We start from the raw sequence: 26,260 nt of genomic DNA on the forward strand, positions 1-26,260 counted from the left end.
CCAAACATTTGGACACAACAACACCGTCATGGCGGGTGAATGTCGGTAAGAGTGGAAACACAACCATGATTCTGAAACAGCTCAGCAGGTTGTAGACGAGTATGGATTTGGTACTTTCCCTCCATACTGGTTACAGACTGATCTGCCTCATCACAGTGTGTTAAATTTGAACGTAAGCGTGCAACGTGGCGCCTGAATCACTCTAGTGTTACCGACATCTCACGGACCAATAGCAAGACTCCAGTCAGCCGACGAGGCGGGGGCCTGCCTGAAACGGACTCTGTGATTGGCTGTACGTAAGGCGGCAGAACATCCCGGTTTGGTTGCATCCCTCCCTCAGGAAAAGTGGGACAGGATTGACCAATATCGCTTGAGTGACTACTATAGGTGTTATCACTGGTCTTCTGTGCAGGCTTAGGTGCTGGAGGTTTTGTTAGTGCACAGCTGCAACATTGTTGCTCACCGCTGCTCAAGAGAGGAAGAAAGGTTAGTGTGTGTCGCTAAAAGCAGTGAAAGTGGCAACACAGCAGCTTGCTTATTGTGCATTGTAGTGTCACAGGCCTGTTTGGAAACAACAGAGCTTCATCCCTGACTGATGGACGTCCTCAGTTTCGTGTGTGCTGCGCTCCTGTTCACTGTTTTAGTGCACAGTAAGCCAACATTAAGGAAAGAGAGAGTTATTTATCAGGACCCAGAACTGACCAGGAAAGCCTACGAAGACAATAACAGCTTCCAATACGACCATGAGGCCTTTCTGGGCAAAGAGGAGGCCAAGACGTTTGACCAGCTCAGCCCTGAGGAGAGCAAGGACAAGCTCGGGTAAGGACATCATTACTCTGAACATGAGCTGGTTTTAATATCAGCCCTGGTGTTAATGTCACAGGCCCCGTTTGAGCCTTTGTTTTTGCAACTCACGCACATCCACTACTCTCAGCTGGAGTCAGTTGCGTGTAACTGTTCAGGCTAAGGACATTAAAAATTAAAAACATATTCACAAGTGCCTGAGAAAGATGTGCATGCCAGCAGATACGAGGCCTGGTAAAATGGTGCGTTATTGCGCCACCGGCACTATTCGCACACACTCCTATAGAGTTAATTGCTAAGCCGAAATCTTAATTATGCATCGTCATTAAATAACCATTTCAAGAGGCTGAAGTTTGTGTAAAGTTGTGAGGCAGTACAATCCTCATTTAAAGCTTGTATCTCTAAATTCATTAAATACACTTGATGTGCTACGTGTTTTATTCGTCACTGTTGAATGACAAGTTGGCACCATGTATCACACGTTGGCTAAACGGAAACTCTTTCCTGTGGTGTTGGGAGTGGGAGGACCCCTCTAACATCACAACGTGGCAACCCAGGTCTAAGAATACACCCATCTAAACTGCAATCTTCACTAAAATACGTTAGCCTGCTCCTCCCTTCTAGAGTAGTCTAACCCTATTTAAAGCAACGTCCTTTATACTAAAAATGGTACTACCAAATATTTGTTTTGTCTCCTTTATGCCTCTAGGTATAGTAGCTCAGTGTGTTGACGTGAAACAGCACAAAAACTTGAGTTTTGTTCATGTCACTCCTTCAAAAATAAAACAAACTACATGTACTGGATGTTAGCCATCATGTTTAAGCATACAATGATATAATAAGTCACAGCTTGTCTTTATTCTCTTGTCTTGCAGTAAAATAGTGGACCGGATCGACAGCAACCTTGATGGCTACATCACCACAGCCGAACTCAAGTCTTGGATAAAACGTGTGCAGAAGCGCTACGTTTATGAAAATGTGGCAAAGGTGTGGACTGACTATGACCTGAACAAAGACAACAAGATTTCATGGGAAGAGTACAAGCAAGCCACATATGGATACTATCTCGGTATGTACGCCATGTCATTATTGACATGCAGTACAGTATAAAAGTAGCTATTTATAAATGTGACCGTAACCTGATTTCCCCCCCCCTTTCTTAAGCCAACCCAGAAGAATTTGACGAATCAACAGACCAGTTCAGCTTCAAGAAGATGCTCCCGCGTGATGAGAGGAGGTTTAAAACAGCTGATCTGAATGGGGACCTGGCAGCAGACAGAGAAGAGTTCACATCCTTCCTCCACCCTGAGGAGTTTGATCACATGAAGGATACTGTGGTTTTGGTAAGCCTTTTGTAACCATAGCGTAATTCGGTATGACTAGAAAGGGGCAAGACAGTAAGACTAACTGTGGGTCTCCTAAGATCGGTTTAAGACTTTAGACTTGCATGTAGTAGAAAGAAAAATTCCACAAATGTTGTAATTATCCGTCCACTAAGTTATATTATTTAATCACAGGGGAAAATTGGAGTTTCTATTACATTTTTTTTTCAAATCTGATAGTGCTCTTGGATGAATGTGTTACATTTAGATGAATCCTTAATTACATTTCAACTTGGCCAGGAAATGATTGAGTTTTAAAAAAGTTTTGGAACAGGTCCAGTGGGATGGATCGACTGTCCCATTTAGGGGCTCAATCTTTAAAAATGAATTTGGTTGCATGAAACAGTTGCGTGGCAAATGTTCGCCGTGGAGCACTATGTCGCTCTGTTCATAAAAGTTGTACTACCCATTTGACAGAGTTAATTATTAATCTCTTTATGACATCGTGAAATGTTACCAACTGTACAGCCGGTGGCGTCTTCCCTGATTGAGGTGAATCTGTCTGAAGCTGAGCCGGTTTCTCACAACAGTAAAGGGTTAGACTCCTTTTTTATCTTTCACAAACAATGAGTAATTGATGATTCATGTAGTCATGTGAGGAAAGAAAGAGACACTTTACTGCTCTAGAAACGGGACCTGATTGTTGGTTAGCAGGACACATCGCTAATGGAGCTTGTAGTGCAGGTTGAGGCAGGAAAATCAAGCCATCTTACTGAGTCCAAATGTGCACTTAAACACTCATACACATTACAAAGGAACACTCTGTTTAAATGACCTGTATCTACCTGCTGCTTCTGTTGCTGCTCTCTGCTTTCATTGCACTTTATACCTAATCTTTTCAGTTACTTCCTTCCTTGTATACACTTATCAATGTTCGCTTTGTGCTAGGTACTATCTTTTTATTTATTTCAATTACATTGTCCTAGAAAGGATTTAGTTTAAGCATTTTGTCTCCCAGTGGTCACAGAGCCTCCGTCATAGTTAAACGTCGTCATCTTTCTGCTTTTGGTCTGCAGTGTTATAAGGAACTTTAGAATTTAAGCTAAAACTTATAAATACTCATGGGAAAGTGGTTCATTGTGTAGACATTTTGCACCATCATTTATCCAAAGACATTTTTTATGTAACTCTTTATTTGTCTTGTTTTTTTGTAACTATTGCATTGATCTTCTCGTTCTTTTCCAAGTTTCCGAAATGTTCTGAACATCCCTCAGACTGTCAGTGCGTACTGAGGTCTAGAGTGGTCTATAGGTTTTATATATTTTTAATGAACATATCTCTACTTGTTTACATGCAACCTTTATCAGGTTAAGTGGGTATATGGGATGGATGGATGGATGGCTGTTCTTGTTTATTATTACTCAGCTATTAGACCATAGAAGCTACATGGCTATGAATCATTCAGCAGGTTTCAGAGAGGGTATCTCACCTGCAGGTAAAGATGCATACAGTGATTGCAATTAGTGTACAGTGTGTGTGGTTGTTAACTAATGATTGGCTCACACGGCAAAGCTTTAAGTTAGCGTTCAGTCAAATTCCTACTATTAAAAGCAAGATGTAAGAGAGGAAAGCATCTATCGGCGCTTTTAAAGCCATTATTTGATACATTCATAATTTAATGTGAAGGGTTCGGCTCTCGTCAGTATTCCTGTGATTGTACTGTAAGTCTGTCTGCCCAGTTTTAAGTTAAACTTTATACCTTCCCTCGTCCAGCCTGGGGTGAAATCTCTCTCTTTTATTACTCAAAGTGAAAGTCCCACTTTTGTTGTCCCTTTTGTCTCCCCTTTTAATGACACCATAAACTCATTTTGAATGCAGGAAACACTGGAGGACATTGACAAGAATGGTGACGGACATGTGGATGAAGATGAGTATATTGGTAAGCCAAAGCAATACATTTAGATGAATTAGGTCAAACAAGTAAAGCATAAACTGTCTTGTGATTTAGCCCCACTTTTAATGTGCACATTTGGACTAAAGGCTTTGTGAATTCCAGGCGACTTTTTTTCTGGGTGTTTTTTTTGACCTGGTAAAGAATCACAGCTTTTTTGTTGCATATGAAATATGTCTGCCTACTACAGTTTAAGTACAGATAACAGAGAATGATTCTTAAGGTGTAAAATTGTTTTTGTAAATGCAAAAATAACATAATATTGCAAGTTTGTCAACGTCATTGTCCTTGGTTGTTTCAGCGGACATGTTTGCCCATGAGGACGGAGGACCAGAGCCGGACTGGGTCAAGACAGAGAGGGAACAGTTCTCTGACTTTAGAGACTTGAACAAAGATGGTAAAATGGACCTGGAGGAGATCCGACATTGGATTATGCCACAAGACTACGACCACGCCCAAGCAGAGGCCCGGCATCTGGTGTACGAGTCTGACCAGGACAAGGTGCGTTCAGCTGCATCAACACGCTTAAGAAACATCTATTTCCATACCGGTATATGATTTTATTTTGATATTGATGTTGTTGGTATATGACTTGCTTATCTTGCAATTTTTCCTCCCTGCAGGACCAGATGCTGACCAAAGAGGAGATCCTTGAAAACTGGAACATGTTTGTGGGAAGCCAGGCCACCAACTACGGAGAGGACCTCACCAAGAACCATGACGAGCTCTGAGCTCTGCAGCTTCTGACGTGTGGATGTGAGGAGCGTTGGTGATAATCTTCGAAAAGACAGAAGTACAGGCTCTTTGACCTCATCCCACCACCACTCCATCTTTTACACGTAATACTGGAACAGATGTCAGAGTGTTGGATTGTCAACCAACACTGTAGATACCAAACAAGAGGGGGGATAAGGGTCCCTCCTAACACTAACACTAAGGGTCCATCTCGGTTTGGCGCTTCTGGTTCTGACATTCAGGAGCAAAGCCAGATCCAGTGGACTTCATTTCCATCAATGGTGCCTTCGAGCTGCACTGCCGGCTTTGCTGCCTCAGAGATCTGTGTAGAAAGTCTTTAATAAAAGCTGTCAAAGCTGAATGCGGAGCTTTAGGTGAATTGTCAGATATAGGAATCGTTTTTTGATAGCAACGTTAATGTGAAACTACAGTGCAGAACATTTATTCAGATTTTATTTATTAATGAAATCTATTCTTTGTTTACACATTTCCTGGCCATATGATTTTAATGATTTGTTTGTTTGATTAGTTAAGTGCTTTTAAAACTGTTAAAGACTGATTAACTGATGTTTAACGGCATGGTTTTTGCACGCGTTTGGTTTTAGTGTAGTCTGTGAATTTGTTTTCTTCATATATTTAGTTCAAAATGTATTTATTGGTGTACTTCCGGCCAACAGTATGCTCCATGTTAGATTTTTATTGACCTTTGCTGATGTTACATTTGAGCTTTATATCATTTTTTGTAGCTGTCTAATTTAAATAAGGTTTTGTTTTGAGTACTTTGTTGATTTGAACACATAACTCCACACGACTCATTGCTTCCTGTTACTCTATGGTATTCTTTTTGTGTCCGATTTTTTAAACTGTGTTGGCTTTGTATATAAAGCATGGTGTTTTACAACATCATACATTCATCTTTTGTATTTTTTTTATCACAATTTCTGTATTGTTAAATAAACATGTTTTATGAGAGGTGCATGAACATATGCAACTTGAAGAGATCAAACCATGACCAGAATTTAGAATTTAATCAAACTTACGTCACCCTTTTTCTGTTGTGCTTTGTTCTCGCAAAACTCAATTGCATCAATATTCCACATATCACACAGACACAAACACATTCATGTGTTTTATTTTCCACAAGGCACATGTGTCAAAAATAAAAAAACAAAAAGAGATTTTGTAATCCGTGTATTCAAGCATCATGTATTTTTTAATTTGTGCTGTGCGAGAAAAGAGATTCAACACACTGCCAAACTGTGATGGGCAGCCTAAAGGGAAAGGGCAATATCTTTGGAAATCCACTTATTTTCTTTCTTGCCGAGAGTTAGAAAAGATCACTACTGCCAGCAGCTACTTAGCTTGGCACAAACACTGGAAAAAGCAAGCTCTTACTGTCTGCTGCATTTGTGGCCAGGTCATGCTGACAATAAAAAGGATGTTATGTGTTATTAAGACAGCTTTAGATTTGCCTTTTTATTGAGCCATTTTCCTATTTCCAGTCTTTATGTGAAGCTGAACTAACTGACAAATAGGACTGGAATTGACCTTCTCATCTATCTCTAACGACAAAAGTAAATAAAGTAATTACCAAGTTTTTTAAAGTCTTCCTTCATTCAATTGATTTACTGTACTTGTATGGTTGATACATCTGTCTTAATACCACCATACAAAGTTCTAAAAGCCATAGTGGACCCTTAAATTGTATTTTATGTTATGATGTATCTTTTTTTAGTCTTGACATAAAGTCAATATTTTATATACATGTAAAAGGTAAATACTGGCCTCCTGTCTAGATCGAGCTTACTTTCCTTTTCCTGATACTAAAGAACCTGGATACAGGTGAACACTTGTCTGTTCACTCGAGTCTGCAGCAATCAGAGTTCAGCTTACAACACATATTACTTAAAGCACCGTTTCTGCATTTAGTTATGTACACGTGTGCTGCATGTTTCCTAAAATGTCACGTGGTCATGCTTTATTTCAGGTAGGCATTGAGTATAGGCCATTTAGATGTTCCAGTCTGCATTTGACTTTGGGTTCATTGAACACCAGGAACAAGCGGATGCTGTTAACACTTCTCATGACTAATAGCTGAGTGCACACACGCACAGCGGAGATGGAGTTATGCTGACTTGCTGTTGCTGCTGGCTGTTGCAGTAAAACTCTCAGATGTAACTGAGAAGGCAGCTCTGCCACCCAGCCTGTCCCCCCTGCTTGCTCATGTGGAACATATGGATATATGTGTGCCAGTTAGCAAGACAAGTCAAGCAGGACCAATGCGATAAAGCTCATTAGGAACAAGGGACGGTGCGATGTACTGTATGTGTGGGCTGTGTTATTCTGTTGTGATGTAGGAGCTTCTTGAGACACTCTCAGACTAAGACTGCAAGAAGCAAAAACCATCTGAAAAGCTTTTAAATATTCAGCTTGTTTGTTATTCTGACTTTTGTATGAATTTGTTTGACATTTACCAGGTTTAAATAACTTTGTAAAAAGGCGACATGACAATAACAATGATTATTTCATAGAAATTTGCAGAAATAGGTCTCCATATTCTGGCAAGGCTCCACTTGTACAGCTTCTTCCAGGAATAAAGATTTGTTTTTTTCCTCCTTTCTTCATCTGACAAAAAGCTCCAGGTCTGAGGACATTCAAAGTGGAGGTGTTCCCTGTGGTGACATTTGAAGATTTTAGTTATTTTTTGTCTTTATAATGTCCATTGGATAATTTATTTGTGCTCTATTGCCTTGCTAAAGAGTGTGGGGTCAGTCCTGCATCATGCATTTGAATAATTGGGAGGCCTTAACCACTAAGTAGCTCGATGCACTTCCTCCAACTAGCATATGAGGTTTGTCATGTGTCAGGGTGCATCTTTGTGTCTGGGCCAGTGTGTAAATGAAGGTTGAGTATTAGTGGTGCACGGAGATGTAAAAGAACCAAATGTGTGTTTGCCTGAGTAAGATGGGGGCACATTAACTATTTGCGCAGCCTGCCTCGCGGCCATGTTTAACAGCCTGCCCCTCCTGTTTATGATAGGTTCCTAATCATTCACACTGAGGGAGTGTGCGTACAGTAATGCCTTTGGACAGCTCTCATATGAGTGTCTGTGTAAATCAACCCCTCTCCACTGATAATAATGAGCCCTCTGGGTGAGAACAGGGTGAAGACAGTGGGAGAGGGTCATAAAGTGTCGAATATTAATGTCTAAGACTATAAGCCCCCCCATCAAGTATAATTTACACTTAGTCTTGTCCACCAACAATCTCGTTTTTAAAAGCTTTTTTCAGAGCACACTGCTATTTCCATATCAGCAATTAACAGCAGCAAAGTCAGCATGACCACTACAATTAAACTGCCTTCATAACAAACTATGCAGTGCATCCCCCCACAACTCCCCTGCCCCTCTCGGACTCTTATCATCACGATGCCCTATTTTTCATCGGAATATATATCCGCCTCTTGTTGATCTTTGTCTTTTATATGTTGAGTTTGTTCCTTGTACCCTGGGGATTTGTAGCCCACTGTGTTGTTTGTAATGATCTTCGGAACATCTGACCCATCCTGTGCTGAGGCTTCCACAACAAGATTTCTGCCCATTATATAATAACAGACATTATGGCAAAAAAACAAACACTACAATGTCCGTTTGTTATCCAGCTGTTTAGACAACACATTTGATATTTATCAAGCTTAATGGTAACTTTATATGCTTAGTTGACAGCTCGATGGACAGGCTGTCCCTTTCTCTTAGTTTTATCACTAAGCTGAATGAGCCAAATACACATCCAATCACAGAGGAACCATTTTTTATGGTTTGTACAATTTCAGTTAGCATTGTATAACAACATGTATTTTTTCAATTAGAATTATAACTTCTCAGTACACTATGCACAACTAAAATAGTCAGTTTTTGGTTAATTTGGTAGATTTACCAACTTAAAAGGAAGACTTTATACACCGTATAGCTAAAAAAAGTGCACATGTATCTGATAGGATGATTCCACTTAGTTCTTAACATTCTTCAAGCAACGGGTCAACATAAAACATTTAAAATATTGTAGCAGTGGTGAAAGAGTGGTGTCAGACATGAACACAACTTTTTATATTACGCTACAATTAACTCATGTACCCTCTAAAAATGATTTATTCAGAAGAGCGAAGATAAAGGCAAATAAAAGAACAGTGAGAGCAGTCTGGCTAATAAAAAGTAAGGCCTTTTTACTGTAAAGCATTAATTAAAACTAGGAAAAATAAGACAATGATATGCTAACTCTAAGATGTTATATATTTTCACCAAACAATATCCCTATAATAAAGATATATTGCCAATCTATACTCTCAAATCTTTTTACAACACACACAACGACTAAATCGGACTAAATAACAGTAATAAATAAAGTATTCAAGATTGCTTTTGGTATTTTGTACCAGAGTTGTGTTCTGGCAGTGTAAATAAAAGGGAACCTTAATTTAAGGGGTGACGGAGCTGCATTTGGTTAACTTTGACCTAATGCAGACCTATGATCAGATCTGATGCTACAGAGGCTTTTCCTTCTGTGTTTGTGCAAGTTATGTGATTGTATGTGCGTGTCGAATGGATGTAGGCTAATTCGGCACCTCACATGTTTCTACTTCTGGACAATGAAGCTTGAACGAATCCATCAATCTTTCATGTCATCCAAAAGAAAGTGCTCATCCCTCCCCTCTCCCACCACAGGACTTTACTCCTCCTAGTGGTGATGACACAGAATAAGAGACAATCGCCACTCTTTTTAACAACTGCACTTCTGCTCGTCTATCATCATGAGTTTTTATGTACCCATCAACGCAGTGTAGATAGGGAATCGGCCATTAATGACTACACAATTAGAGAGGAGGCTTTAAAGAGCGATACGTTTCAATTTAGGAAGCATAAACCTAGTGAGTTGGTAACTAATTGTAACTGCCTCTGGAGTAATGGGAGCTCTTTGGACTGAGGTCAGGATGGCTCAAAATCAGTTTCAAACAGCTTTAACACAGCTACTTTGGTGCTTTGGTTGCCCACTCACTCTGACAGTCTGCTGCATATCTTATAATGATGAATGCAAAAATAAACTTTTACAAGTTTTAATTAAAAGATGAGCAAAGTGGCCCAGAGGAGAGTTGATTTTGGAGCTCATGACAGTGAGGGTGGAGAAATCACTATCCCAGTGAGACTGATATATTTGGACAAAATGCCTCTTTCGCTCCATTTGTCAACATTTGTCTCTTTCGTTTCTCTGGTCCCCTCTCCATGTCCCACCATCTGGATACCTTTGGGATGGAAGGGAGAAGAGGGTAGACAAGGCCTTGTTTCATCCCTCCCGTTCTGATGTTCCCCAGGGGGTTTGGGTTGATTTGTGATCTTGTGTCTCACATGATAGAGACACATCTAATCCTGTTAGGCGTTAAAATCTTCCAGCGGAATACAGGAGACAGCGGGAGTGAGAAAAGAGGAGAAGATGAAAGACCTAATGGTTGAGGAGAGAGTGGGGGATATTTAAAAAGCTCTGCCTTTATTTGCTGGCCCACATGTTGGTTTTAGTTTGGAGTATACATCCATGTGTGTGTTTGTGTTTCTGTACCCTCATGGGACTTTCCCGGCTGCTGCCTGCATATCTGATAGACTCCTCTTAAGGTGTCTTCCTCTCGCTGTCTTTTTGTATCTGCTCCAGCTCTGCTCCCTGAGTGAGAAAGTTTACCCTCTAGGCCCCATCTGAGCTCCAGGCCCCCAAGGCCTCTGCATTCCCAAAGCTCCTATACACCGGAGCCCCTCAGGCTCCCTGCTTTACCACAGGGAATACCCCCAAGAACCCCTAGGCCCCTCAGACTGTGGAGCAGCAGCTCTGCACAAGAGAGCCAGCCCGAGGGGAGGGGGGACGCTGTCTGGGAATACAACTAAGTACATGCTTCACTTAACATTTGAACATTCCCCGACAGCGCCTCCTGTTGGTGTAGCATTGTTTTTGCATGCAGGCCTCCCTGTAACCCACTCTCTGGGGCCTTGACCTTGTTAACAATCCCTCGGGGCTCATAGAGGCCTCTGTGTGCTACATGTGCATTGACCTTTATGGCTCCCGGAGGTTAAATAATGTCTTTTTGGCCCAAAGAAACACAGCCGGATTCATAGTGATGTTGTATGCACCTGGGACTTCACAGAATGTCATATTAACAAATAAGACAAAGTAAATTAAAAGACTCATTAGTAAGAAGAAATTGAAGGCTGAAACTTCCATTTATGGATTCAAATGTTCTTGTTTCATAGCTTTTTAAATGTGACAGTGAGGTTAAATCACACTTCCATTCAAAAAGAAACCTTTTTGGAGGGTTGCATGTGGAGATGGAGGCTGTGAAGCTAGCAGGCCTGCTGTCCTACAGATGTCTTGGGCTGTGCGTTACCAGGTGTACGTCACCTGAGATTACCCACGCTGACACCCCTTAAAGGCAAACAGCCAGCAGTACAGCTGAGGGGGCATCTGGTGGCGTGTGTGCATGCGAGTTTGTGTGCAAGTATATGTGTGTGTTCATGCATTCAGATTGGCGGTAATGTTTGGCAGAACGAGACTGAGCCCATACATTTGTGGTGTTATCAGATATTCCCATACACAATCTTCAACCAGGAACATATTGAAGGAATGTAGGCCCCATAGATCAATCAAGGGTTTAGGTCAGTGTCTCTTTGAAGGTGTGAGATAATGGAGGAGATTTAAAGCATGGGTTCCTGCACAGTCTTGGCCGTCTCCAGTTAAGAGTGAACTGGAGTGAGTAAAATGTTCAACTCCACTGTTCCTCTGATCTTCCTCCGCTTCCTGGTGCCCCTGTAGAGATAGAACAAAGAGAAGCACTACTTAATCAAAGTGCATTGGATTAAGAAGCAGAAAAAAGCAGAACATCACAGAGACACTACCTCGCAGTAATTTAGTGGATTGGAAAACAACCTGAATCACCGCTTCAAATGAGCAGTCTGTGACCCTGAAACAGGAGAACGGCATTTTAATCTTTCTGTTAGTTGAGGAAATGTCAGGATCTACTGATGAAATGAGAGCAGCAGTGCAGGAGCAGATGTGTGTGTGTGTGTGTGTGTGTGTGTGTGTGTGTGTGTGTGTGTGTGTAGTCATGCTGTGTGTGTGTATTTCTGGTTCTGTGTGAATGCTTTAAGTGAATGAGAGCTGTGGTTTCCATGTGTGAACATGTAGCTTGCAGCTAAATATACCATGTGCGTGTTTACATTGCTTTTTCAGGTATGTGACATCATTAGCCCGCAGAGCGATGCAACTGCTCTATTCTTCCCACACTGAGTCATATTTTATTTACATACCTGCTGTAGCTGAATCATCTCTTATAGACTTGACACACAACTCCATCCACATCATGTATATTTCATGGGCAGACGCATGCTCTGAGCGGGCCTCCCTCTTTCTCACTTTCGATGATTTCATCATATTTATTGAGGCCATTCATGTCCACTGTAGTGGACATGTACCATAGTAGATTAAAATGTAAAGAATATAAGCATTGGTCCATTCCCACTCCAGGACTCAGCTCAAGTCCCATCAGCGCCACTGAAAAGGCTAATACTGCCATCATGTGGCTCAATGATGTAAAATACCATTTAGGTTTTCTATACTGGTGTGTGCTTTTTGTGTGTGTGCATGTTGAGGCCCTGCCTATCTGCAGAAGGGGGCAGTCAGTGGGGTACACACAGCTGACACGGAGGTATGTGTCTTTTCTAATGAGATTTACTCAACTCCAGATGTTTCCAGTAATGAAGATGTGTGTTAGAGATTAAGTAGGGACAGACCTGCACACTGTCAGAGTCACAATGGGGTGCTGTTTTACTGTCGGTCATCCCCTCATCCCCCACCACCACTACTCATAGTTGGACTCTTAACCTGACAACACCAACACCTCTTCTGTATCTCTCTCCCCGCGCGCACACACACGCACACACACACACACACACACACACACACACACACACACACACACACACACACACACACACACACACACACACACACACACACACACACACACACACACACACACACACACACACACACACACACACACACACACACACACACACACACACACACACACACACACACACACACACACACACACACACTCTCTCTCTTTACTCTTGACAACCATGTGAATCAAAGTTTTATAAACTTAAAAACATAGAAATTACAAAAAGGAATGTGTCTATAAAAGTGTTCAAATACACCACATATATACAGAGCAATTTAGTGAGAAATTAAACTGTAAGAATATAAAGACGTTCACATTCCTCAAAGCAAAACAAATTCAAATGATTGGACAAAAAAAGACATTTCCTCAATCCAGTTAACAAGGTGACACAATTTTTCAAAAACAAAAAAAGCCAGTGCAAGTTTACTAAAATAGTGTATCAACATTTTCCTCATCTCACATTAAAAACATCTTATTCTTGGCTCAGAATAACTGTGGTTGTACCTTCTCAGTCTGAGTTTTTATGTCAAATACCCAAAACGAGTGCTAGTTGAGGTGCATCCTGAAGTTCTTGAGGATTACGAGTCTCTTTACATCGGCTGGCAGAGGGAGGCATCAGCTGGGCTCACCACAGTCTGGCAAGGCACCATAACTGCTGACCAGGCTCCTGCTGCTTTCTCCACTGGCTGGCACAACATATTGTCACCCTCCTCCTCCTCCTCCTCCTCCTCCTCCTCCTCCTCCTCCTCCTCCTCCTCCTCCTCCTCCTCCTCCTCCTCCTCCTCCTCTCGCTACTCAGATGGCAGGCTGCAGCTTGGTCAAGTTCCTCTGATGCATGCTGTGGTGGCGCACCAGCTCATCAGAGCGGGCAAACTTCTTCTCACAGCTGGACCAGCGGCAGGTAAAGGGCTTCTCACCTGACAAGGAGGGGACAAACAAGACAAAAACCAAGATAAAGTGACTACAACTATAGAAATTCAAACTTCTGTTAAAATGTACTCAAATCAAAGTCTCAGAATGGAGCGGTAGGAAATAAAGGTATACGCACTTGTTTTACCTGTATGAGTCCGAGTGTGCGTCTTAAGATGATCTGACCGTGAAAACTTTCTCTGACACGTCTCGCACTGAAAGGGCTTCACTCCTACACAGGTGTGCAAACGAGTGTTGGGTTGACAGAGATAGAAATGAGAAGAAAGCAGAGCAGGGGTCAAAGGTTATAAGATGGAGTAATCAATGTGGAGGTTGTAAGCATTCAAATTAAAACCATTCAGGCAGATTTGACAATCTCAGCATCTTTTTATATCCTCTAACTATATTTTGTCGTATTTTTACACTGATATGAAGCTACTCAATGTGTTTGAAATAAAGTAAATTTGGTTATTACTGCTTGGTCGTTTAAACATTTTGATCCAACATATATATATTTTTTAGATTATGTGGATTTCTCATATACATTATCTATTATATTTAAAGTCCAACGCCTGTTTTTTGGCCTTTTCCCCAATGCCAGGAATACAACTGTGGTAGAAAATACTAAATCCTACTTATTTATTAATATATTATTGGCCTTATGGACAAATTCAAATATACTAGGTCCAAAAGCAATAAGAATCTCCCAGTAGAGTACCAACAGTAAGTTTAGTTGTTTATGTTGTGGAATGGATACTCCCTCCAGTTTCAGTGTCCTCGGGTGCCACCCTAACTCATACAGTAGCTATACGCCGGTGTACCTGTGTGTCTGCGCTGGTGCCTCTTTAACTGGTCTGAGCGAGAGAATCGACGGCCGCATTCTGTGAAGTCACACTGGTAAGGCTTCTCTCCTGCAAAACAAACCAGTCATATCAACAGCTTTATCAATTTACTTTTTACACAGCAATACACATTCAAACCTGTGCATCATACCAGCAACCATATCCTATCTAAAGTCTGTATGAATTTCTCCATTTAATTTAGCAGCCGTTCTGAGCAGGAAAAAGTTGTCCTCTCACCTGTGTGTTTGCGGCCGTGCATCTGGAGATGTGACAGTTTGAAGTATCTCTTGCTGCAGCCAGGATAAGCACAAACAAATGGACGCTTTTCGCTGGCTTCTGATGACCTCACAACGGGTGGAGCAATGCCAGCTACACGTCGAACATCCTTTAAGAAAGAGGAGGCTTTGTAGTCCAGCAGTGCACTCTGTGTATGTATTTACTGTAACTCTGTGTGTTGTTTTGAGCCTGCATGTGTGTAACTTTGACTGACCTGAAGTCCTCTGAAGACACCGTGGGTGTGTATGTGATACTGGGCACTCATAAGCATGGGTGGGGGCGGGGCTGTGGGGTCACTGTCATAGCTGGGTGCATGGGCACTGCCGGACAGAAGCAAAATAAAATGAATTAGGTAAAAACCTAAACAGTTTGAGTGCAAATCTGAGAGTTTTACCAAAACAAATTGGCAGTTCATCCAGTCCAAATGAATAAAGTCAAGGTCAAATCACAACAACATAGCTATCAACAAGACTTATTCTAAAACCAAAGTTTCCTCACTTTGCAAACATAAAATAAAAGCACTAGACTGGACACACACACACACACACACACACACACACACACACACACACACACACACACACACACACACACACACACACACACACACACACACACACACACACACACACACACACACACACACACACACACACACACACACACACACACACACACACACACACACACACACACACACACACACACACACACACACACAACTTCCTGATTTCCTTAGGCAGTGGGCCAACAGCCATCTGGTCAAATTCTCATCTTGTTCCCCCTCTGCTGCTCCCCCACGAACACTGGTCCTCACTGAAGTATACAGCATGTTATTTAAATAAAAAGATAAAGGCTCACCTTTTTATAGAAGTGTCAGGTTGTTCATTTGGTTCCAGGTTACACAATCCAGCTGAGATGCCATTTGGTACAGGTTATCACTGAGGAAAACATACAGCACAGTTGTTAGCTTTTGGCAATTTCCCTAAAAATGTTAACGTTTTTGTTGAGTGGTGAAATTTCAAGGCAACAAAATATGTTGTACTTTACTAATTGAGACATTATGTATGTTAAGTATTAACATGTCCTGTCCACCCAGCACACTCCTCACTGGCTTCATTAAAAAACATTGGCTCTGAGCCGTTCTTTACCTTGGCAGATCCAACTATTGCACACACACACACACACACACACACACACACACACACACACACACACACACACACACACACACACACACACACACACACACACACACACACACACACACACACACACACACACACACACACACACACACACACACACACACACACACACACACACACACACACACACACACACACACACACACACACACACACACACACACTACGCTTGGAGACGCAGTTGTGCACTCTGCGGGGGTGAGTGCCTCCGTGCCTAGTACAATGTGGACCAGTGCATGACATCACTCTGTCCTCAGTAAAAGGCGGGAACCAGTTTCGGGGGAATTCTGGACGGCATTCCTTGAGAAGTCCTTGAGGGAAGGATCGAGATGGCTTCTAATCAGCTCTGAGCTATGTTACACTTCGGAAAGACTCACTGGTATCTGACATAAATTCATGGTGTGTATGTGAGAGCGTGTGCATGTGCATGTCTCCGTGTTTGTTTGAGGGTTTCCAGTTCTTGCTCTAACAACAACTTCCTTCCTCTTATCAACTTATGTTCCAGTATTTGGGTTGCACATGTTCCTTTTTTCCAACAACATCCCAGGGTGGTATTCGAAGAATTCTATCCTAATTTACCCCTTCAGATGTTTTGAATCAAATTGAAAACACATTGGATACACATGCAGAGGTTAAAATGAGACGGTTCCCAGCTTTAACAACCCGACATCCCCCACTTAACTTTCACTTTCACTGAACTTGTCTCTTTTACTTTTCCCTTCGTTTTTCCTCAGGGTGGAGTGAGACACATCAGCAGTAGATCACTCAGTGTTTGTTTTGGCCTGCTGAGCACCAGTGGGCAGCACTTAACCTCAGAACAAATTAGGATTCAGGATCCAGGCCGTGCAGAGGCAGACACAGGGCTTACCGTAGGATCAGAGAGAGTTCACACTTCTCAAAATTACTAGCAAGTGGGCGAGCTGCATGTGGTGTTGGTGGAAAGAATCTGACATTAGTTGACGAGTGAGGAGTCTAATAGCGTTTGAGAAGTGCCGAATTGTGCCGATGGAGGACTCAAAGTAGCAGGAGTCAAATAAGGAACAATAAGTGCCTGCAGGGACAAATGATTACCTGCTGTAGTTTCTCAGCAGCAGGGCTTGGCTGCTTGGACACGATTCTGATGGATTGTGGCAACCAAACATGGGAGGAGGAGCTGGGTACTGCTGGTCAACTGAAAAGTAAATGCAAATACAAAAGATGCTTATTTTTCAATAATTTATATGTTCTTTTGGTCTTTAAAATGTATTTTCACAGGGGCTGATAAAATGCATGTTTTATTCAAGCTTCACACTAATAAAACAAGTATACACACTTTTGGTATATATGAAACATTGATAAATCATGATTTTTTTACAAATTCAGGATAACTGATTATCTTGTGATCCACCTATCAACAAAAGGATTTAACCTCACTATAAAAAAAAGTTGACATGTTCAAAATACCCGTTTCTTTTCAAGCTACACTCACACCAAGGTTCTTATTTACTCATTACAGAACGATAACAACACTGGCAAGTATTAACACTTGGTAAATAAAAAACAAATGAATAATTTTCAAAATTGTGGATGAATATATTTCTTGTGATTCATCTATCGACAAAGGAATTTAACTCCACATGTTTTTAGTGGTTTAAGCTAAGTTTCTATTGTCATTCAGCAGCTTATTATCTACACCTTTTAAAATGAAGCAAATATAAACTAAGAAAATGAATATAAAAAACACTTTCACACTTTTGTAAATGCATGTCTGCACCTCTTTTCAAAGAGAGACCTGGTCAATCAGAAACAGAGGTTCTTTTCAGGTACATATAGTATATTAGTCCCCAGACAGTTTTTGACATTCCAGCAGAGTCACATAAAGCTGTTTCCTCAAGTTATCATTTCCAGAGTCATTAACCATACGTGTGCTTAAAGAGCGAGAGGGAGGCTGTGTTTATGTATGCCTGCGTTTATGAATGTGTGTGCCGACAGAGACAGAGAGATGAAGGAAAAATGGATAATAGCGTTTCTGTTTTGATGTGAAAAATGGAGGGTTACTTATATAACCTTGCAGTGACATGACAGTCTTCCGGTCTACGAGTCAATTCAGAGAAAAGGCGTCAGGACGCAGACAGTTACCTATGTTGTTTGGCGGTGACAGAGTGTCCTCGTGTTTGAAGGACAGGCTGGAGAGCTGAGGGCTGTGATGAGAGGGAGTGTGACCATAACTGGGGTTGATGTCTAAGCCCACTGCTCCATAACCTAAGAGAAAACACAAAGAGAAGCAATGGAAAATTAAATGATCTTATTCACTTAGATTATCATCTTGCAAATAGAGCTTGCAGGGTCTGCAGTATCTAGTCAGCTATCTGAATCCCCTGGTAGTAGCTCTTAGTCCCTGGCAGGGTTAACACAGAGACACATTTATCAAACTACTAAATCCTTTTTCTTGTAACATATTCACTCTTTCCCCCCATTTATCTTTGGCCTTGTGGTTTCATTATTTATGGCAGGTGGAAAAAGAAATTTGGCAAACACACCACAGGCGGACTGAGATGAGCTACTGTAGAATATTCTTGGTGGAAAAACAAGGTCGAGAAGTAATGAACTGCATGTATGCTCACTTAATTACAGTTATAAGGGGTACACATGGCAACAGTAAGTAACATTGTTTTTCTTATTGCAATTATTAAAATGTAATACATGAAGTGTTGCATTTTAGCAAAGCTATGTGAGGCCAGCCCCGAGAGGGATACTGAAAGGTTTCTGAGTAAAAATGACTCACAAATTGTTACTTAAATCCTGCAGCCTGCAGAGCCTACGCTTAGTGTTTATTATTATAACAAGAATTGCTACACACTGATTCCTGAAAGTCATATCAGCAGACATACATAAACTGGACCTCCAAGCCCCAGTAGTCAACATTCACACACAGAAGGATGAGATATGTTGAAAGTAAGCATTTAGTTTAATGTTAAGATTTGACAGGAAACTAAACTGAAGTTGGATGTCAGATTAAGATTCCAAGTATATAAAAGTTTTGTGCAGATCTCCTGCAATTAAAAATGAATAATCAAGAATTCAGGTTTGGAGTAGTAACTAAAGCTATTGATTCAATGTTCATTACTTTTTGTTCATGAGTTTTTCCATATTTTCATATTCCATGTAAAACTCTTTGTAATTGTTTAATCACCACAGGCAAATAAAATCAAAATTGTAAAACCTAAACATACTTCATTCGTTCTGAGCTGATGAGCACATTCAGTATCTTTCTGTTCTGTCGTTGGAAAATGTGAATTTACCAGATGATTTAAACTTCCTTTTGAACAGTGTGCATGATAACTGCAACATTCACAGTGACAGATCTACCTGTCATTATGTACTTTTTTTTATATGTGTAAACATTAAATTGGTTATGAATGCAACACTGGATAACAATTAGCTCGGGTTGCTTTGACTCATTGTTAGTGATATTTTTTATATTCGTTCTGCTGTCCCATAATACTGTTGAAAACCAATTGTTAGTTGAACATAATGATGTGCATGTCATTCAAAACAGCAAGGGAGTTTGGCTTTGTGTGAAGCTTCAGCATCATAAAACACATGAGAGTACTTAAACTTTAGGTCGATATGTTAGAGTTATCATTTGGAATATATGGGTTTTGTAATTTAAAAATGGGGAAAAAAAGTAATACAGTAAAAAAAAAAGCTAGTTAAATGTAATACAAATATATCTCCATACAATAATATGCTTATACTGAGGCCTTACAGATTGTTGTGACCGTGACTGAAAATCAGCATTCCTGCTCAAAAGCCCATTGCAAATGAAATGTGGTAGAAGTTGGCCAGAGCATTACCAGAAAGCTGTCAAGCTTATTCCTGACATGGGACAGAATGACCCAGTACAGCACGTAACATCCTGCTCGGACATAAAACTGTTGACAACCCGTAGACATTGAGTTACACCATGGACACAAGCCATGGAAAACAGGCAAAAACACATTAGAATTACAAATAAAAAGTAATAAAATCTGCATTTATTGATAAGGGTGTGCTCATATTTAACATTTAGTTGATAAGAATACAGCTGGGACTGTGTTTGAATGCCTACCTTGGTTCCTGGGGGCAGGAGGACTGTCCATGCAGCCGGGCAGGTAGGTACCATTAGGAAACATCCTCGGCTGACCTGCAGTTGCCTCTCCGAAGGCCCCAACTCGACAGGGGCCCGAGCCTGTAAACTGGCCTGAGAAGTGTAATGTGAAGGCCCCGAGTCCACAGTGAGGGTCCTCTATCGGATCAGCGGTCCCCCAACCTGGTTCCTGCTTAATGAGGGAGTGGTGAGAGGGCAAGGAGCTGTAGGGTGAGCTGGGGTGAAGGTCCAGCAGCTGGGTCCACTGACCACCCCCAACAGACATCCCACAGCCACCACCAGCACCTAAGGATGGCATAGGAGGCGCTGGAGGTAGGAGGGTCAGATCTCGAACATCTGACCCCATCGACATGGCTCCACACGGGTCGGTCAGCATTGTAGAAAGCAGGATGAGACAGTCCAAAGAAGGAGCGCTGATATTCCAGTAGCTGGGAGTCACACAGTAATAAAGACTCCTAAAAAGTTGAACCAAAACTAAAAAACAACAAACTAAATAAGCAGGCAGCAAACTATTCCGCATACATCAGTGGTCACCAGATTAAGGAGCCATCTTTCTTCACAGAAGTCATGAACTGAAAAACAAATAAATTAAAGATGATGACTAAAATGTGGACGCTAAATATCAAGCTCCTTGTATGTGGAGTGGGAGTCTAACAGGGCAACAGTCCTTGTCCCTCTGTCTCTATAATGTCTGACTTTCCTTACTCTCCTGAAGTCTCTAATACTGCAAAACACATTGGACAGGGGGAGGAGCGAAGGAGGCTGAGGAGAAGATGACTCCCTTGCCTTACCCCCGGCGAGCAACGACTGCACTTCTGAGTAGATTCTGAGTAACATCCTATGAGCAATGTTGCTCTTCAGTCTTTGTTGAACTTCAAGTGATGCTCATATTAAATGTTTATGTTAGTGTGTATGAATAAGTGTCTGCAAGGAGAGTATTTCATACATTTTTCAGAAGTACTGACAGACTTGAAGCATGACTCTGCTACATGAGTATTCTTAAAAAAGAGTGAAAGTCTCTATTGTGTCAAGGCCCATGATGTGCAGATTAAACTGTAATTACTTGTTTTCATCAATGAGATTTGTAAAATTTAAGTATTGAATATTCAATGTGTGTGTTAACAAAATATTTAAAACTTAAATCAAAGTTATTTTAAATACAATTAAACTAAAATAAATATAAGCCGTTCTCAGAGATTCATCCTCATTTCTGACCCTTGACTCATTGGTTACATGAAATACACCACACTTCCAAAATGAGTAACAAAATGAACAACATATATAAACGAAAGAGACAATCTAAGCATAAGAAGATAACATATTTGTTTGGGCGAGGTTGTATTTTGACTTTTTACCTATGTGTGTTTTACTTATTACATATCCAAAGTCAGGAGAGTTTTTATGTAATACATTGGCTGGCAATGGCTGTTACAAAAAAGACTGTGTTGAATAAAAAATAAACAGATTTATTTATTTATTATTACTCAAAATGTAAGAATAGTAAAAACCTGCAGAAAATGTGCTGGGAGTGTATCCATTTTTCCTCTTTTGGAATAGAACTGTTTTTGTAAAAGCAACTTGCACAAACTGCATGGCCTTGGAGCAAAGCCACATCACACAAAAGGATAATTATTTATTGGTCGAGGTGAGGGGGAGTTGTGTGTGTGTGTGTGTGTGTGTGTGTGTGTGTGTGTGTGTGTGTGTGTGTGTGTGTGTGTGTGTGTGTGTCAGCGCTTAAGAGATAGAGGTTTTGACCTCAACAAGAGCTTAACTCAATGTGGAACTACACAGGAATGCAGTAAGTTGGAATAAAAACATAAATTCTGTACAGCTGCTGTGGATCTTTAAACATTATTATATTTGTCAGATTAGCTGCCGGGTTTCTCCTTTTCTTTGAAAGCTTGAAAAATGCTTGAAGTTCATTTTTAAAAATAAACGCTGCTACATTACATGTAGCATAACAATCAGTTATTAGTTGGAAAACTGTAAAACTTGTTTTACTCTTATTATTATTTCAAAAGTCAAACTTATAAGTCTTTAAAAAGTGATTTCATATTGTATTTCCGCTTATTATAAAATGATAGACAATAACATCATATAAAAAATCTTCAAATACTAAACAGTCGGCCATATCTATTATGTTTTTTAAGATTTTTTTTGCATTTGCTTGACTTTTTACTTAATGAAAATGTAATAACAAACCTAAATCTCAATCCGTCAGTCCATCCACATGACTTCTTTACTTGTGACAAATGAGACCCTTGATCATTTAGACCACAAAATGATGGAAAGAGATCAATTACAAGAGAACAGTTTACAATGTAACTTCATCCTATATTATACACTCAATTTCGAGATAGCATTAAAAATCCACTGACATGATGCTGCAAGGTGAAAAGTGTTAGCCAGTTCTTGTCATCACCATCTGGAATATTATTCTAGGATTCCATTGAATTGTCAGTGACCCCGGATTCAACTTAAAAAGAAGAGGCGGGGGGAGGAGAAGCATTAGATTCAAAAAGAGAGAGGGAAGTCTGAAGTCACTGAGAGAGTGATGAAATAAGCTAGCGAGCTGCTGAGGTAGCGTTAATTGACATTGCACAAGTTTACTCATTTTTCCTTAAATGCTCTTGAAGTTACATTTTTGGTGACTGGAAGGAGTCAACAGGGATTAAGTGGTAAGTATATTGATTATTGAATAGTGAAAATTCAAGATGCTAGGGCAAAACAAATAGTTTAGACAAGTATTCGCAAGAGTAGCTTGATAATACTGTATGTTGAGTAGATTCCTCTGACGCAACAAATGCTCCTAAAAGAAGAAGCATAGCGGCAACTCGACCCTTCTAGTGCTACAATGAAGCACTTTCTATGTAACAAGTTTCCTCAGTTTCCCCTATACATCCCCCAGCTTTAGCAAAAGGGTAATATATGACAATCTTATAGTCCAAGTGTATCTGATGTAATCCATCACAACGGTCATAACCTTACAAAAGTTGCTAAAAGCTAAACACAGATTTATCTGGGTGGTTTGTGGTCAAGGAAAAGATAAAGTGCTCTTTGACTTACTCTATACTGGGAAATAAACGAGCACAAAGGCAGACCCATATCCCTGAGGAGCACCCAGACATTCAGAGGATGTCCACAAAAAGACTTCCAAATAGTAGCAAAGTAAATTAATATCTCGCAAAACAGTTTGGAAAAACCTTCCGTTGTCCACCCACTACAAACAAACACAAGCAAAAGTAATGTGCTGCAAGTACAAAAGGTTGTGGCACAATTAAAAGTATCTGTAGAGAGTGAATAAAATGCGTTGCCTCTGAGCCAAGGCAAATGCTGGCCGTGCCTTCCCCAGTGGAGTCTTTAGCGGGGATTCATCAAAGGTGACGGGCCGGGAGAAAACAACCCTTTCAGCCCCTATGACGGATGGCAGTCCCCAAATACACCCATTCTTGAGATCAATCTCTGGTTTACCCAGGGTTTAAAACAACATCAATGTGCAGAGGAAGGGAAATGGTCAATATTGCCTCTGACCCTTAACAAGATATACAACAAGACTAACATTTTCTACAGCGTTATGAGCAAGAGGGAATTTGAGATGGTTTTGTTTCTGCCAGAGACGCATATGATAAACTACAAAGATGACCTGGCAGAGCACCTGAAAATAAAGAAAATACTTTCCGTTTTAATACACATCTGTATTAGTCATACTGCTGCATCAGATGATGGACCATTTGTAAAGCTGCTTCTTTTTTTTATATCTAGAGCACTGGTGCTTTTACATTACATGATTTAATTAAAGAAAACAATTTAATGTATAAAAACGGCTTTGATATAATAAGAGAAAGGACAATAAAAAAGCACCAGGTGTTATTTTTGATGTGCAGACTGTGGCATAAATAAGATACACATTCTCTACATAGGCATAAAAACTGGCGAACAACCGAACAGTACTGTATTGTAATCCTCATCATTGCCCTCCTATCTGCTTGTGGCCTCTAGGAGATGGTTACTATTTAAATCAAAAGTCAGGCAGAACAATAATTCCTCTGTCTTCCCTTGCTACTTTCTCAGAGCACTATTTGGACAGTGAGGCTTCTGCTCTTTGAGATAACAAAATCTGGACGCCCTGGCAATCATCACTCTTAGACATATAAGGACACATTTGGAAACAATCCTATTATACCTTAATACATATCTTTTGAAACAGCATCTACATTCTTTCTTTTCACCATGACCCCACATGAAAAACAACAGTCGTCAGTTTTTAATTTTCTCCCATATCATGTCCGAGCGCTCTTCAAAGTGTTGCATATCACGCTGGAGATAAGAAACAGAGAAGAAGGATCTGTGGGAGAGCGGGCATTTCCATGGTTCATGTGTCAGACACAACACTGGTCCACTGATCTTTCACACACCCGGGCTCTTCTTGTTGTTGATGATCACCTTTCCCCTCTATCACCAAACCCAGGATTCCCCCCTCTCCCTGAATCATATACATACAAAGCTGGATGCTCCAGGGTCAAAAACAAGAGTGAATTCATTAAACCAGGGAATATAAACACCTTGCTATTTTTAAAAGAAGTGCATACTGACAGTCGCTAGTGGAAAGGGCTGGATATATATAATGAATCTTTGATGTTGTCAACAAATCCAATCCCAATTTTGAAGGAAAAGGCTGGGCACTGTATTTTTTAGCAAATGTTTCTTGAACAGAAGAAAACAGGATATGTGTTGGGGACTATTTAAACTGCTGATTCAACCCATTTGGTGCGCTAGTGAGTATGACAGCACAGAATAGTGTTTACAAGATTGACACAAAAAAATACAATGCCCATGTTTATTGTTAAACCTGTATATTATTCTGCCCAACCCATTGGTGTAGCTCTATTATATGTTTTTATAAGAGAACATTAAGTTTCAAATCAATATTAGAGACAAAAGTTGGAAATGTTGTGTTTCCAAAGATGCAGCTATCCTTTTATATTGTTGTTATATTGCATATTTGTCTATCTATAGTGTTAAAAAATAAAAGGCATAACTATTTCAAATCAAAGATAAACACGATAATAGACTGTGCTTAAAAAAAGTAAAATAGCTTTATAAAAAGCTACGTACAATATAACATTCAAACCAAGGTTTACAACTTTCCCTTTGATATAATATATGAATATAAATCTTCAAAAATGTATTAACTAAACACATTGCCAGCATTGTTGAAAGTGTCTTGTTGAATTTCACAGAACAACTTCTGTCTCATCCCAGCAGGTGGCTGTGTGTCAGGATCAAGGCCGGCCTTTATCAGTTCATTACAGTAAACCACAGCCTCTTCCGTGCGGTCACACCCTAGCAGCTGTGGCCAGGGCGTAAGCAGTCATCAGAAAACATTTCAGATAACTCCAGTAGTTTCATTCTGTTGTCATACCCTTGAGCCTGATTCTAGACAAGAAAATGTTTATAGGATGACTCTGAGATATGTGCACAGTGATGGGAAACTAAAAAGTGACCACAATCATCAAATAATGTAACTTTAGAGAAACAGCACATTTCTCAATCCATGGAGGACGATATGTTTCAAAAATGCTTTGCTGAAAATAATTAGCCTGATTTCTAAAGGCTTCATTATTTCTAATTTTGAAGAGTAAAGTAAACAAATATCCATTTCAAACACATATTTTGTGTAAGCAGAGATGTCACCAACCTTGTACTGTTTCACTGAGAAATGTTTAATGGTTGCCTGTTCTCTGTCATCAGCATTGTATTTGTCAGCACTAATGGAACAATGGTATCATAAAAGCGAAGGGTCACACAGTTTAACATGCCTCTAATAATTGTTAAGATCTGGCATGTATGGCTTTAATCTAAATATTGTGCAATGCATCCCAAATTGAAACAAACTAGACTTTTTGATTGACTGTGCCTTTTAAAGCCGAATTGCACCTACTAGCATGTGTAATATAAACACACTCTGATGAAAAAAGAACACACCATCATTAACAGAGCCCCGGTTTCACTGCAGTGACTCGATCTCTCCAGGCAGGAACGTCAGAGTTCTTGGAAGACTGCAGTGTTTCTCTTTTTTTTTTTTG

General features: G+C 40.4%; 2 protein-coding genes across 2 annotated transcripts; one reads left to right on the forward strand and one right to left on the reverse strand.

Annotated features, from left to right (window-relative positions):
* The first annotated feature begins 342 nt into the window (after positions 1 to 342).
* Positions 343 to 6,267, forward strand: rcn1 (reticulocalbin 1, EF-hand calcium binding domain). Its single transcript, XM_063882589.1, has 6 exons — positions 343 to 819; positions 1,680 to 1,873; positions 1,969 to 2,147; positions 4,005 to 4,065; positions 4,379 to 4,578; positions 4,701 to 6,267. Exons 1-6 carry the CDS (start codon positions 596 to 598, stop codon positions 4,806 to 4,808), a joined length of 966 nt encoding a protein of 321 aa, XP_063738659.1. The 5' UTR covers positions 343 to 595; the 3' UTR covers positions 4,809 to 6,267.
* A 7,310-nt stretch (positions 6,268 to 13,577) lies between these two features.
* On the reverse strand, positions 13,578 to 20,862 carry wt1b (WT1 transcription factor b). Its single transcript, XM_063880571.1, is given in 10 exon segments — positions 13,578 to 13,727; positions 13,859 to 13,951; positions 14,541 to 14,630; positions 14,799 to 14,946; positions 15,052 to 15,157; positions 15,699 to 15,714; positions 15,717 to 15,778; positions 17,117 to 17,216; positions 18,164 to 18,286; positions 20,136 to 20,862. Coding segments are annotated over 10 exon segments (1,419 nt in total). The 5' UTR covers positions 20,695 to 20,862; the 3' UTR covers positions 13,578 to 13,605.
* Positions 20,863 to 26,260: the final 5,398 nt, after the last annotated feature.

Source organism: Eleginops maclovinus, chromosome 4, assembly GCF_036324505.1.
Source record: "Eleginops maclovinus isolate JMC-PN-2008 ecotype Puerto Natales chromosome 4, JC_Emac_rtc_rv5, whole genome shotgun sequence".
NCBI classification, from domain to species: Eukaryota; Metazoa; Chordata; class Actinopteri; order Perciformes; family Eleginopidae; genus Eleginops; species Eleginops maclovinus.